The 16,332-nt window shown below is 33.5% G+C and overlaps 1 protein-coding gene across 1 annotated transcript; it reads right to left on the bottom strand.

Moving 5' to 3' along the window:
• Positions 1-619: 619 nt before the first annotated feature.
• Positions 620-11,809, bottom strand: LOC140772657 (transcription initiation factor IIA subunit 2). The gene is made up of 4 exons (XM_073114826.1): positions 11,517-11,809; positions 9,900-10,031; positions 9,752-9,802; positions 620-935 (listed from the first exon to the last, which is right to left on the bottom strand). The coding sequence occupies exons 2-4, from the start codon at positions 10,026-10,028 to the stop codon at positions 795-797; spliced, it is 321 nt and encodes a 106-aa protein (XP_072970927.1). The 5' UTR covers positions 10,029-10,031; positions 11,517-11,809; the 3' UTR covers positions 620-794.
• Between the last annotated feature and the right edge of the window lie 4,523 nt (positions 11,810-16,332).

Below are 16,332 nucleotides of genomic sequence, written 5' to 3'. Positions count from 1 at the left end.
ATAAAGTGCACGTTCACTATGAGTCTTTTGGCAATAATAAGTTCTAATGTGCCTTGGATGTATAAATTATTTACATTCCATTATAAATATAAAAAAAATGTATTTGACTATTAAAAATATATATACTCAATTTTCAAAAATCTAATCTTGGTAATTAGAAAAAGAAAATGGAAGATAATTTCATATACACTCCTAAACTAAGAAAAATATTTCAGCTACGAATGCCCGTACTACAATCCAGACACATCTTTACAAACCAGAGATACGGCCCTGGCCTCAAAGAGGGGGAGTACCATCCTTAGATAAAAGAGGGGAAATTCGAATTGGCAAAAATGGCCAACATCGTAGGCCATACATAAAGTCCTGTTGGCAAGTTGGGCACTACACTGAAAAGTTAGAAAGCTAAAACTCATGATAAATTCTCTCGAAAAGAAAATCCTAGTAATTTAAATTACTAGAATGAATTTAGTTTGCGTAACCAAATAGTTAGCTTTATTTTATATGTTACTGGGCTATATAGATGAACACGATTGAAAAAGTCTGCTACCTCTAAAATTTAGCCCAGATGCTCCAAAAGAATGTAGCAGTCTAAAGTGGTGCAGAGTGGTAATGCAAAGTCTCAAACAAAAGGAAGATGGATTTACTTCTGGTGTGAAAATAACCATGTGAAATACATCAAATTGCCTCAGCCATAGCAAGATGACTGGAGAACAGTTTCAACTTTCAATTTTAAAGCAAGATAAGTTCCATTGCCTCATGAACTCCCATTAAATCGCAGAGGAGCAGCAGGTGCATTATTGAGTAAGCAATTTGGAGTCGCAAGCTACAATCTTCACTCTCCCAACTTGTTCCTGGCATTCCTCGTTCTTGAATGTTGCATCCTGTAAGATGAAGGTCCACACATTATCGCAGAACCTGTAAGTGTGCAAATGTCCCTGTAGAAGACAAAGAAGAAACGAATAAAAAGAGAATCAAATATCAGAACGCAGTGACAATCACTGAAGGTACAAAGAACTTCTCAAAGAATGTCCAAGTACTCGAACAATGTTAAGGTATGAACAGGAAAAAAAAACTTCTAAAATTTCTTTAGAATAGCAACCACAGGGTATTTTATTTTGCCAAAATAAATTTGAAGAGTTCAAAAATTCAGAAGTAACAAAAAATTGCAACATGATGGACTGGTGGTCTTCCTGAATTATCTAACATCAATAAACTCATATGTTGCAACTTAATGCTAAGTAAAATGAAATTTTTAATTTTTTCATATGAAGATCGAAAGATGAGGGATAAACCGACATCCCAATAGAAATATTAGACAAAACATGAATAACTTAATAAGTTACTAGTGACTCATCAAGTAATTTGCACAATAAGATTAAAAATAATGGACAGAGAAACCAAACTGGGAGTAACTCAGTGGGAATCAGTTCACCAATACAGTTAATGGGAAAATTCTACAGTTTGGAGTGGACATGTCGGAACATATTTCCAAATGAAAGATCAAATGGTAGAACTACAGCATGAGAGATAGAGAGAGAGAAACAAATATTACATCTTAAATGACTCTTTGGCATGCACCAACTTGACAGGACTACAACAACATACCACATAATTTGATTAAGCTTTACAAAAAGACAAAATTACTAGGTGAGTGCTTCTGGGTGGAACTAGTCTGACATGTTATCTTCAAGTTGGGTCAAATAACAGTAAGGCCCTGAATGGGAAAATCCATCCACATTCCTCCCTACATAACTGGGTTGACAATAGCATAATACAGACAGACAAAGACAATGATACTCAACGAGCTGTTTATTATCTCGCTAGTTGCATTACTTGGACATTCATTAAGTTGGTAATGTAATATTTACTAGACTGATTCAACTATGATATTAGTCAGGCTAAATATGCCAACCCCAAACCTGCTCACTGATAATCAGGTCAACCTGGCTCATCCACACTCGAGCCATTGCCCCTAATTATAATATATTTTTTCAGTGCAGTTCCAATGTTACTAGTCAGCATTGGAAATTGCCTATTTTAGGTGATGCTAGAACACAAATTGGATTAGTTGCCATTTTTATTCAATTGACTTGGCATATTAAATATGAGAACTCCAGAATTGTGGTTAGTTACTGCTAACAATAGAGAATATAATTTAGGATTGAAAAGGAATAGAATTTCTAATTTAAGATCCAAGGTTAATTTGCTTGATAAGTTTGTGGATCCACTTCAATGATAAAACTTTTCTCTCCTCTCTCCCCTACCCTATCCGCATCCCATGTATCTCCAAATTCTTCTATATACCTACGAACTTTTGCATATCAATATTTGAATAGATAAAAGATAAAAAATAAAAAATAAAATAAAAACTTATTAAGAGAAGTCCTAAAGAGTCTTCCCACTAGATTCTGCCATCAGAGAAATAAGAGAGGCCTAACTTTTTTTTTGACAATTTAATTCTATAAGCTTTTCAAAGGATTCCATTAATTTTTTATATCAACTAATGTTTGGAACACCTCAAAAGACTAACACTACCAAATGATGGGGCATATTTCAAAATATTCAATTAGCCATTATGAAACATCTGCTGAACGCGGAGGTAATGGAGACATTGCTAAATCTCATAGGCTTAAGGGAAAATATAAAATATCTATTCTAGATTCTTATTCTTAAAATTGTATCTCCAATCTATAGGATATTCTAACGTTTACTTCTAATATAGAATAGTGATGTAATAATTACCTTTAATGTGACATAAAATTGAAGTAAAGTACAAATAAGAAGTGAAAATTGACTAAGCTGCCATTGATTTGACATATAAATTCAAATTATAATATTCTCATTTATTGAAGGTATGCAATGACATATATGAGTGGCAGGAGGGAAGAAATAGATGAAAAAATTATAATTGGACTTATATGCGGAATAGTTTGGATATTGTTCTAATCTAGAATAAGAATAATTTGATGTTTACTATCATTCTAGAATATGAAAAAAATTATCCTAAAGTGAACATGGCTTATTTTTTTATGATAGATTAGGAGCTCGTAGAGTAAGACAAAGAAATTAGTTCTCCCAAATATATATATAGAACAACTACGCCAATCGTCACAAGGAACAAATCACAACGGGCCCAAACTTGCGATATAACACTGTAGTAAAAAATTCATAAACTATCAACTCCAACATCTATAGGAGATTGAACTATGACCTATGTCATAGGCTGATAAGACTCCACCATTGAACTACAATGGTGGCCTGCTAAATCTCTTGAGACTATCTTCTCCTCCTTGAAACTATATCTAGTTTTTCCTTCCAAGTGAAATCACAAGGCGTGGTAGTATAGAAATGACAAAAACTAAACAGTCAAACATTTGGTTCCAAACATCTTGGGTCAATTATATGGATCCTTCCCTCCATTCAATTCTATTTACTAGAAAGTTCTATCACATCACGTATTATTGTGTCCGTTTAACCAATTAATACATCTGTTTCGGTATTCCCCTCTCAAGGAAACTTTCCTTTGAATAATTCAAAGTATTAAATTAAATCTTTATTCTTCTTGGCCATCAAGGGTGATTATTTATTTCGTTTACCTCTTTGATGCATTGATTTATGGGAATTGCATTAGATCTAATCCTCTTAGACCTACTTACCTAAAACTATTTAATTTTAGATTTCTTCTGTTTTCCTTCCTAAGTTTTATAATCCTATTTTAGATTCTTCGAATAACAGCAAATAGAGTATACCATAAACCTTATCCAGAATATTTCAGTTAACTTCTTCATAAAAATTTCAAAAATCTACAAACAATAGTAATTTTTGTACAATACCAATTTTCACTTCTCTGAGTTATCCCTCCTCCAATTACACACAATAGTAGCTATCACCCAGTTACAGAACATGGCCTAACATTGATAAAGGCATCTCATTTGTTAAAGCAAAAGTACAACAAGGACAACAACAAAGGTCAAAAAATAAATGGACTATGTTTGAATGATTTGTAATAAATTTTGTCTTTCTATATTGGTAGTGTTGCTTCAGCATTATGCATAGAAGTTCTTTTGAAGTTGTTGCCTTAGAAATTGACAAGTTTTTGAAGATACTTTTTCTGAATTAATGATAGAGACAATGAGTGCATTACTCTTCCAGAATTTATCGAAAATGAAAGCTCACAATGGATGTCCTTTTGGATATTTTATGCAGAAGACAAACTAGCATATTGCAGATATTAATAACAAAAGAACATTAAAAGTTGAAATCTTCAGTGCGTGACAGTAAAACTTGGCACAGTGCACAACACTCATATGGTTCAATTACAGAGACCACCTTTCCAATCACTGATGGGGGTAAACCTGCTACATCTTGCATCCCCTAGATCATATCACCTAGAGCTTCATGCACTAGCCTTTGTGGATCAATACTTTGGTTATCTAGTCATGTGGTTTACATGCAAGCAATGTTCAAAAAAGTGCTTCCCAAGGTACATGGCAGCCAAGAGGTTTCATGGTCTCACCATCGTCAGGCACCATAAACCCAAAGTGGGTCTCAAGCAAGCTCCCTGATTTGTTTTTCCTAAATTGTCTAATAAACTATACAGTAACTATATAATTAATTACTGTATCAAGGTCAATGAAAAGACGAGAATTAAGGAAAGAAGCAATCAGAGAAATACAGTTACACATATAAAAATGAATTACTAAAAGAGTCAATATATCAATTCCCTTTCCCCATTTCACTGGTCACTTCAACATAGGACTGAGCAGCTAAAAGGATTATGTCCTAAAAATATAAAGATCCACTATAGAGTTCTATAAGATCTTCTAAAGATTCCATGCAACCAAAGGATTCCATATAACTACTACTCCACTTGATCATGTCATATGCCTTCTCCATCACTTCCATGTAGCAACAACAATTCCAGAAGAGGTGTTTGAGAATGCATCAACAATAGCAGGCTAAAATGTCTTCCAGATATGTTTCTAGGCCACACTTTAGGGTACTGCCTCACATAGTGATAGTAGGAAAAGTTTTTTTGTTGATCTTTCTTTTCTTCCCATAGAGGAGAGACAGTCCATGGAGATACGAGAAAACAAATGAAATGATTCTGTAAATCCATACTTGGCAGAAAACTAAGAACCTAACTTTAATACAAATTCTTAACCATATTAGGATAGTGATGCACAAAATGAGGACTTATATAGCAACATGGTAGATATGATATTGATTCACGAAATGAGGACTTATGTAGCAACATGTTATATATGATATTGATGCGCAAACGTGTGCATAGTTAGAGGTCAGGAACCATGTACAAGGATAGTAGACTCCCTCCTCTCGCCTAATTCACCAAATTCAGATGCCACTGATAAGATGCTTATTATAGGTAAAGGGCCAGATTCCTAATCACCTGAAAAACTACTGTATTTTGTTGTATCTTACCTTTCAAGGAGAGATGTTACCAATTCCATTGTAACCAACTCTCCCATACTCGAGTTCAATTAAAGTAGTATAATAGGCCACATAAAGGGATGTGCTGTAAAAACAAGATATATCATCGAGACGTATTATATTCCACTTTTAACAGAAATCTCACCTTAATGGGATTTTAAAACATCAAGTCTGACTTTCCATACCATATCTCTCTGACTTAGTGTCATTGGAGGGGCTTTCATCACATACTATCCTTGCAGGGTCACTAATATTTTGAAGGCTAAAGTTTTAGAGCACAACTAAAAATTGAAACAGCACCACAATAATTTAAAATTTTTATGACAATTGAAAATCCAATATGAACTATCTAGAAATAATTACAAAATACTGAACATAGTAATGATGGACAAGATAAGGGATTGCTGGGAAACATAAGAAAAATAGTTGGGCAGATAGTATGGGTGAAAACAGGTCAGATATTATCTGAACCAACCCAATTCAATACCCATAAAAGACAAAATACAGCTTACAAATTTCCTATCCAACCTAGATCCAGATATGGATAGAAATTTTGAAACAATTTCAAATCTGGTTCCAAATATGGATACATAAATTTTACTGGTATACAAATCCGGGTACCCATTTATCCACAATATATAACTAATAAACCTATTAATATTGAATAGATCCTCAAACTTCCGAACTCTCCTAACACATTTAGTTGCAACTTGCAATTCTTTTAGCCCTTTTATCTTCCGTAATCCACATTTCACTATTAGATATAGATTCAGATATTTGTTTATCTGCAAATATATAACTAACAAATCTATTAGTATTGAATAGATCATCAAACTTCCTAACTCTCCCAACCCATTTAGTTGCAATCTGTTTAGCTCCTTCCACTATCCACATTCCACTCCATTTGTACTCAAATCTATTTAAGATCTAAACCCTATCCAATTCAAATCTATGTACTTTTGAATATTCAATCCATATCCAATACATATCCGTATCCATATTAAGCAGATATGTTTTAAATTTTAGTATCCATCTAAAATCTAAATATATATTGTCCGATGTGCAAATATGGATACGAATATGGTTGACCGCTATTCGGTCCATATTCGATCTGTTTCCAGCCCTAATAGGTAGGCTTACCCACAACAGTGGTAGTATTTTGGCTCATCAACCAAGAAGTAATTCTCAAAGGTTGATCTAGAGGTATAACAAGTATAGATAAGGGAGAAAAGCAATAGCTTGTAATATAAGGTTTTCCAAAAGAGCCAAATGGAATACAATTATGATAAACTCACCATGATTGAAATATCCGACACAATTTTTAACCAAAAGAAAGTGAATCAACCAACTGGCTGCCCTTGAAGAGAATATAATCTAGTTAAACTTCATAGTAATCAAACATGTTTGTGCAGAAAAGGGAGATGAATATTTCCAAGCAGGTTCCTCTAATAGAGTTCAGGCCTTTGGTTTTGTGAAAGCAAGTCTTAACAGAAAGTTCTCCACATTCCGACAAAAGCTCTCTCACTTCTGTAAAAGAAAGTAGATGGAAAATGAAAAGCAGAGTTGCCAGCTCCTTTTCCATTCTAATCACCTCCCTTTACCCTTGTTTATTTGGATATAAAAAATATGTGATGTAGGATTTGGGGTTCTAATTTTTCCACATCCATGCAGATTAATCTCTCTCTGTCCTAGAAAAAGAAGAACATTTCTGCTATCTGCATCAAATAATGAAAAAATTATCATGTTGAACTTTGTTCCTTCCAGCTGAGGAAAACTTCCCATGGATTTAACTTCTTCAATGTTTTCTTTTCCTTGGAAGCAAGAGCAACCTAACTGTTGTTCATACTAAAGGAAAATTTCTCATGAATTTAACTTCTTCAATGTTTTCTTTTCCTTGGAAGCAAGAGCAACCTAACTGTTGTCCATACTAAAGGAAAATTTCCCATGGATTTAACTTCTTCAATGTTTTCTTCTCCTTGGAAGCAAGAGCAACCTAACTGCTGTCCATACTAAAGGAAAATTTCCCATGGATTTAACTTCTTCAATGTTTTCTTTCCTTGGAAGCAAGACTGCAAGAGCAACCTAACTGTTGTCCAAACTAAAGGCTGCAGATATTAAAGCCTGAAATGTAATGGGGGAAATAGGAAAAACCAGGAAAGGAATCAAACTTGGGATGCCACTGTCCACCAAAAAAAAGGAGCTCTCGCAATAATCCTCTATAAAGCAATGTTGCAGTGGAGACTATTAGCATAAAAAGTCACCCATGAACCCATTAAGGTACCTGACCAGCCTATGCTGCCACCAAATACTGACTAGGCCGTACAGCCCCCTATGCGGGTGGCACCTAACAATGACAAAGCAGTTTGGGGGTTGTTTGGTTGCTGGAACAAACGAGTGGGATAAGGGATAAACTGCCCTTTATCATAGAAAATGAGAACCAAATGGGTGATAACTCACTTGGATAAAGAAAAAACAGTGATAAATAGGGGTTTGTCATGTTTTTTTATTCCAGTTTCGAGTAGACAAATGACCCTTTTGTCTTCAAAACGTCTTCCCCCAACAAATCAAACCCTAGCCACATTTTGACATATATTGTAATGTTACCTATTAGTGAAAACAATGTACTATTTGTGGTGATATGTTGTGCCATATTTTCAAGGCTCAAAAGTCAAAACATGTTGAATATTGTAATGCTCTAAGATTATTATGTACTAGCTAATAATTTATGATACATATGTGGTGAAAATGCTTTTGACATGGGATCTCCATTACATATATTCATGATGGTATATGTAACAATACATAAATTAGAGTGAATACAGTAAAATTATTTTATCAGAGTTCTTTTTTTTATACATCAAAGCAAGGAAAGGCAATAAAGTATATTTGATCTTTCTTATGCTTTATCCTAACTATCGCAACCAAAGACCTTATTCTTATCCGACATAATTATTATTGTTCATGGTAAGAACCTTTTTCTCTTATCTTTGGTTTTTTCTATCCAACAACCAAACAATCCCATAGGGTAGGCAGCCAATGGGCCGCCACAAGCCTAGGTATACATTGACCACCTTTCAAAACACTAGCCATGGCAAGACTAAAGACCCACTTTGAGATTCCTTGTCATATTTCTTATTATATCTTAAGTAAACTTGGAATATGTAAAACATAAACAGTGACCTAGTTATTACTTGACAAACAAATATAATAAAATTATATGGTTTAAGTTTCCCAAAGTTGTTCCATTTCTACATTTATTCTATTGTCTATAATGCTGACCAAAATAAGATAAAAATTATTAAAGTACGTTTAAACTTATCTTCTTCAAAGAAGCAATAAGTTCATATTATATAATTATACGAGACCTTACCTTCTTCCAAATGAAATCCATTAGAATTGCTAAAGTGAAGTGATAGTTTTGTGAACAACAAAAATGAAAGCACATTTATTGTATGTTCACAAATAAATAAAAAGGTGTGAGAAAACAGTTGTCATAGGGACAGAAATGAAGATCATTGAGGTTTTGTGATGGTAAAAGGATGCATGAAAAATTCAGGGTATCTGTTATCTTGCTTTTTGCCTTTTGGAGCATGATCCTATGCTTCAATTTAAGTTAATTATAGAACAATGTCATCTAACATATAAATATCAAGAAAACACGTATCTTAAGAGCACACGGTTTAATTTGTTGTTGGATGACTCTCAAAAACTATTATACTAATAGTATGATCATAAAATGGCAAAGGATCATGCCTATCTGTTCCCATCTAGTAATTTAATCAACCTAAAGAGAGCTTTTCCAACGCACTAAATGCATACAGGAAATTTATCCTTCTCATTCACTATTTTCACTACTTGACTTGTTTCCATTGTTTCTACTTTAAGGGGAAAACCCGATTCAAACAAAAGTTCACCACTCATTGTCATCAGTTATAATATATTAATATGCTATTATGCTGCATTCTTTTGTGAAAGATAAAACAGAACAAGCAGATCTGAATAATAAAGCATACAAGGCTAAATAAACCTTGCACATCAAGATTATCAAACTATTCTCCAAAGGAAAAGTTTCTCATAAATGATGTCACCACCCTCCACTACAACCATTACTGCATTCTGATCTCACCATAAATTACAAGCCTTAATGTTCTCCATATTATAAGTTATCTTCTAAAAGTTACACTGCTACATAATAAATAGATCAGCAAGTATCAAGAGGGTGCACTAAGTCAGAAAATAAAGATGATCCAACATATAATGCAACATAAAGAATATGTAAGAAGCTCTTCCACAAACATACCTTGAAAGAAACCTTGCTCTTTACTTGGTTTTCCAAAGCCTCTGTCATAGACTGGCAGAGGAAAAATGAACAAAAGCAACAAAATACCCACTTAGATTCTTTCTTTTTTTATGGAAGACTTTTCTAATCATGAGAATCAACAATAAACCTTATCAAACTGCACCAGGACTTGGATAGCTAGCTCTGGGCTTAAAGTACCATTTGATACCATCTCATCCAAAGTTTCAGTCAAACACATGCCAATTGTGGACCTCCGATAGAGCTCAAAAGTTGCCATCACCTATAATCACATTCCAATGCCCAAAAGTTGAGGTAAAAGAGGTTCAGCAAATAATAGCAATAAAAAGAATAAAAAATCATTCCAGGTGCAATATGAAACTGTTATCTTGTGAAAATTTGTATGCTTCCTTTCTCAATCAAAAAGTTTTAGTAAAATTTCGTAGTCTGGTAGTGGAAAATAACTGTTTAAATTATACAAGTCTAGACCAACATCAATGGATAGCCATGCCATGATTATAGGAAAAGAAGAATATAGGGTGAAGTGCCTGCTCACTCTTTAAACTTATGGAAGCTTCATTTTACAAAATATACATATATATATACAGTACGAAAAGCCCCAAACTGTTAAGAGTACAACAGAATCTAAACCTCTATATTAGAAATTTCTCATCTAATCAAATGATAAGTTTTTGAGTTATATATGTATACACGCTTTAAGTTTCCCTTCATGTGCCTTAATGAATTCCAACAACCTTTCAATGTTTAACATTTCTTGTTGGAGAAGCATAGTTCTCAATGTATTATAGCCAGAAGGCAAATAATTTGTTATTTAACATTTAGCTGCAAAAGTAATAAAACTTAACATAATGTAGGTTCCTAACAAGATGCAGTGTAATTAATTATGAGAAACCATATTATATGACTTCTCAAGTGTTGTTTTCCCAGTTATCCTTCTCTTCTTTGGTCCATAGGCCATATTAGAAGAAGTTCCAAAGAGCATACTAGAAGTTCCATGTTGAGCTAACTTTGGCAAACTAACTTTGGAATAGAGTTCCTTATTTTTAACTCAGTCTCCTCCACAATTCTTTTCGTCTCCATAATATTCATCTCCACAATATGGTGACTATTTGTTTTATGGCATGGTTTAATTCGTCGTCCACTAATTCTCATCACATGAGTCTCCACTCTATAATAAAACCCTTTGTATATATGCTGACAATAATTGCACTGAATCCTAGTTTTCCCTCCTCCTTCTCCCATATTTTCCAATTTGGTTACATATTTCCAAAGTATGGCACTGCAATCTGCCGCCACACTACTAGTACTAGAACTCATACTTTTAATAGCCATTTATCTGAGGTGAAAGTAACACAGAGAAGGTTTAAGTTCTAACACTATACTAATCTAACTGTTACTAATAAGGTAAGCATTCTAACATTCTAATATAACATACAATTGGTTTTTCTTCTCTGAAATAAAACAGAGAAGTTCTATTAACCATTCCACAACAATTTAACATACAGAAGAAGAAAAAACCAGAGAAGAAAATCTGCGCAATTTCAGAGAAAAGAACTCAGAGAACAACGGAGAAAAACTTGAGGGAAGAAAAAAAAAACTGAGAAACGAAAGTGAAAGCAGAAATTGAGAAGTGGAGGAAATCAGATGAAGAAAATTCAGAGAAGAAAAGGAGAAGAAATTGAGGAAAAGCTGAGAGAAGAAATTGACGGAGAAAAAAAAGAGAAACAATTAGAGGGAGAAGAAATACCGGCGTGAGAGAGTGAGAGGAAGACCAGCGTCGTCGTCGGCTCGTTTCTGTCGAGTGTCGAGAGAGAGGGGGATGACAGCGTCGTCGTCAGCTCGTTCGTCGAGAGAGAGGGGGGGAGAACGGCGTCGTCGCCCGCTCGTTCGTCGAGAAAGCGGGAGAACGGCGTCGTCGTCAGCTCGTTCGTCGAGAAAGAGAGGGAGACCGGCGTCACGCGATCGTCGACAGAGGGGGAGACGAAGGCGGCCTAGGGCACGAACCGATAGAGAGAGAAGGGGGAGATCGAAAGGGTCGCGGGGGTGGGGAGGTGGTCAGGTGGATAATGGGTTAACAGGTTAGCTTAACGGGTTTATAAAGTTAAACCCGTCCAATTAGCCAATAAGCCGAAACGTATTCAAACCGTATCCCTAACATATCCCAACGTATTCAATCGTATCTAATTTCTGATACTCTAAATCGGATTACATCCCGAAAATTAAAATTAACTATTTTAATTTCTGATACTCTAAATCCGATTATATCCCGAAAATTAAAATTAATTATTTTAATTTCTGATACTCTAAATCGGATTATATCCCGAAAATTAAAATTAACGATTTTAACAGTTTTGTGGTTCTAGAAGAATTCTGATTGATCTTGATCATGATCATATTCGGATCGAAATTAGATTTATCGAAAAACCAATCATCCAAAATCCTACTCCACTGCAGCTAGTCTTAATCTAGTTTAAGAGATATATGTAAGTAATTAAAAATAATTTAGTAAATAGAATTTAATAAAGTTTTATCTAGTTATAAGCACCTTTATTCATGATTTATTCAAATTATTCTTAGTTAACTCTACCCGGTAAATTACTAATATAGTTGTCAAAAGATAATGTCAAGATATACGTGTATATGATCAAAAGATATACATGTAAGTAAAGAATCTTTTCCTCGAGAGGTGTACATCCAAAAGAATATATAAAAATAATAATTTCTTTTCATCTAATACCCTTCAAAATCTCTTATTTGCTTCTATACCCCTCTAATATATTTTAGAAGGGTATAAATGCAAATAAGAGTTTCTTTTTTAGAAAGATACATCTACAAATATAAAAATATATATACGCAAATAAGATATTTAGAAGGGTACATATGTAAACAAATTAATCTTGAATTATAATTTAGATAATAGTAATTATTGGTTGATGCAGTTATAAGCTTAATTTTTAGTGTTTTAGTTATATCTATAAGTATATCAAACTGTGGATCTCTTTAACTGAAAAAATAGATAGGGAGGGAAGAAGAGTTCTAAGTATTAATCAAATTTTAATTGTTAATTTAATTTAAGAAATAAGTTCTACCACCAAATTCAAATTTAAAGGAGCCAAATTTAAGGCTAGCAAAACAAATAGGGATTCAAAAAAAATAGTGTTATTTATCAAAAGGTATTCAAAAAAAGTAGGGATTATATATATATATATCCTCAAACTTATTTATGAAACAGGGTTTAATTCACTATAACCCTGACAAAAACGCTGATCTGATCAACGTTTTTTCTCTAAGCAAATTCAGCATTTTTGTCTGGTCCTAAAATGCTGATCCGATCAGTGTTTTATGTATATAAATTGCTTTAACTTAGTCTTTTAGTAGTTTAGGAAAAAAATTGTCTGGTGATAAAAATGCTAATCAGTGTTAGGGCTATAGAGAATTAGACCTTATTTGGTAAATAAATTTAAGGGTAGACTATTTTGGTAAAAAGTTTAAAAACTGGCTCTATTTTGGATAGAAACTCTAATAGGAAAGCAATAATATACATTGATGCCAAAATTTAAAGAGAAAACTGAGGACTCTCATTGAGGATAAAAGTTATCATTTTCCTGCTGTTGTAATATACAACTATGCGTAAAGCAACTTCCATTGAGTTTTACTTGTTTGTTAATTCTATTCTCTTTTAATTTTGGTCAGCAGGTATCCAAACCTCTAAAGACTATAGGTTTTGCACCATTTTTGTGGAATTCCTGAGTTCACCAACAAGGATAAGACATTAGTTCTGCAGTTTTCTGTTAAACCTAAACAGAAGCTAGACTACGAAGGTGGCTATGTGCTCAGTGGTGATGCTGATCAAAAGAAGTTCAGTGGTGGCACACCCTATAAGTTGCATTTGATACTCTTATTTTTTACTTCTTTCTACAAGGCATCTTGTTCTAGCTTTCTTTTTCAAAGACTGACTAAATTATACCATAATCATACTGCAGTTATCATGTTTAGGCCAGATATTTGTGGGTACAGCACCAAGAAGGTTCATGCTATTCCTGCTCATGATGGCAAGAACCATTTGATTAAAAAGGAAGTCTCCTGCGAGACTGACTAGCTAACTCACGTTTACACATTCATACTTTGCTCTGGTGCTACATACAACATCCTGATTGATAACAGTGAGAAGAAATCAGGGAGTGTCTATGATGACTAGAATAATCTTCCTCGAAAGAAAATTAAGGACCCAGAAGCGAAAAAAGTAGGAAATGCATATTTTTGTTTCTTGCAAATATCCTAGCAATTCGTTGTTTGATTATGTAATTCACTAATTTCATTGATACTATATCTCTTACTTATAGTCTAAATATTGGGATGATAAGGAGTACATTCCTGATCCTGAAGATAGGAAACCAGAGGTATTAGAGTACAGACGCTAATATATATGTAATTGTTGCAGTGCAAGAGCATCTTAGATCCATTTGACAGAAATTTGTAACACATGGAACAATGATCAATCTTACAAGGCTGGCGTGCTGGCCAACATCAAGAATGACCAAAAGAAGGTCGCCATTGTCAATATAATGACCAGAAGAATTTACTATTTACATGTTTGATATGTTTAATTACTGTAAAAATTTACTATAAGTTTTATGCATTGGTCATGGCCTTCGTTCCTATTTCATGATATTGTTTCTTTTGCTCTCATTTTAGTTATGAATAATATTGTCCTTTTAGGATCTTATATATTATTTACCTACGTTTTCTTTTGTTGTTTTCGACAGAGTCATGATATTTGAACAATAAAATGGAGGGCGTAATATTATTGTTTAGTTATTCTAAACTATTTATAATTTGTAACGAATTGTAAATTTTATTGTCATGGGATTTTTAGATTTGAGAGTTAGAACTAAAATTTGTTGTTTAGATTTGTTATAAACTTTGTTCTAAATTTTATTTCATACAATTTGTTGTATTGATTTGGGCTTAGGAGTGGAACTTTATTCTAAAACCCAAACTTTGTTGTATAAACTTTATTATGATGAATTATTAGAACTAGAATTTTAATGTTGTATGAGTTTTGAGTTAGAAATAGAAAATAGAAATCGAAATTAAACGAGAAACTATAATTTTAATTTGACTAACACAAGGAAATAGAAAAACCCATCATATATCCCTCTATACTACATGAAACCAATATTAAACGTATGGAGGCCAAGTTCATTGATCGGAGAAGGTAATGAAGTAGTCGGGAGAATCCGGCGGCTCACCAAGGCGAACTCTTTCTTTCAAATCGAGATAGAGAAGAGAAAAAATATAGGGAGGGAAGAAAAAAAAATATTTAATCTACGACAATAAAGAGAGGAGGAAGAGAGGAAGATATGTATATAAACATGTAGGGATTTGGATAAAACCGAAACAAAGGAGTGCTAGCTAGGGATAAAGGTGGTACTATAGCGCATGTGCCGCACGTGAGCATTTTTTTTTAAGGTGTTGTTATCTACTAAGTTATGTGAGATGCTTATATAAGTATCGATTGTACAAGTAGACAGATTGAAAGTGACGATGGTGAATATGTCGACATGGATCTAACAACCACTTACAACGTCTTATTTCAAAAATCTTACAAATTAGAAAAAATAAACCTGAAATTCTAATGCAACTAAAGCTGGATCAAATTGTATCAAAAAGAATAAATTTGCTTGAGAAATAAGGCTTTCTATAGGAGGGTGTTCAAACGCCAAAAACTTATATTTAAATGCATCGTTTGAACACGTGCACAATATAGAGAACAAAATTTGCACGTTCGAATGCCTGCACGCGTTTGCAAATATAGAGAATGGAGACAAGAATGTTTTAAGTTAGGGATTTAATTTTTGTTGCTTAGGTCAAAAGGGTAGCTTCTAAATACTGTGGAGTACACCTAATTAGGTTAGTTATGAATGAATCTTCTTTCTCCCTATCTCCTTCCTCTCTCTTCCTTCTTCCCCTAACCTTTATGTCGACCCCTAGCCGATATCGGTTATCTTCATTCTACCTTCGTTCTTTCCACCACCATGAAAGAGCTTTCTTCAATCCAAATAACCAATCTAGACCTCTCTACAGTCTGGTTCATAATAAAATCGTACAAAAAATGAATGGCTTGAAAATTGAGAGAGATAAAGAAGTGATAAGCCAAGTTGAACAGTAAAATGGAGCAACTTAAAGATGAAAAAGAAAGGTTTGAATGGCATAAAAAATTTCACTATCCCTATCATATTTAGCTCCCGAAAAAGTTTTTTCACTCGGTGAAATTCAATTTTTAAAAGCTTATGTGCATGGACACGTAGAATCTAGAAAAAAGACTAGAGAAAAGAGTAAAAGAATTAGAATTTTAATTTACTAAAGTCTAATGCTCTTAAAATTTCAATATAGGTGCAAAAAATGAGAAAACGAACGTAATATCAAAGTGAAACCTCTACTTCCTACTTGTCGACAAGAACATAATATTCTAAGAAGTAGAAAAATCATAAAAGCTCAAAAGAAGATGAAATGGAAAGGTTAAGATACAATGATAAATCCTCTAGATATGTATATTCTTA

Source organism: Typha angustifolia, chromosome 12, assembly GCF_048772165.1.
Source record: "Typha angustifolia cultivar Huaian chromosome 12, ASM4877216v1, whole genome shotgun sequence".
Lineage (NCBI taxonomy): Eukaryota > Viridiplantae > Streptophyta > Magnoliopsida > Poales > Typhaceae > Typha > Typha angustifolia.
Note: the sequence above shows the minus strand (reverse complement) of the source record. Positions and strands in the feature narration are given on the sequence as shown.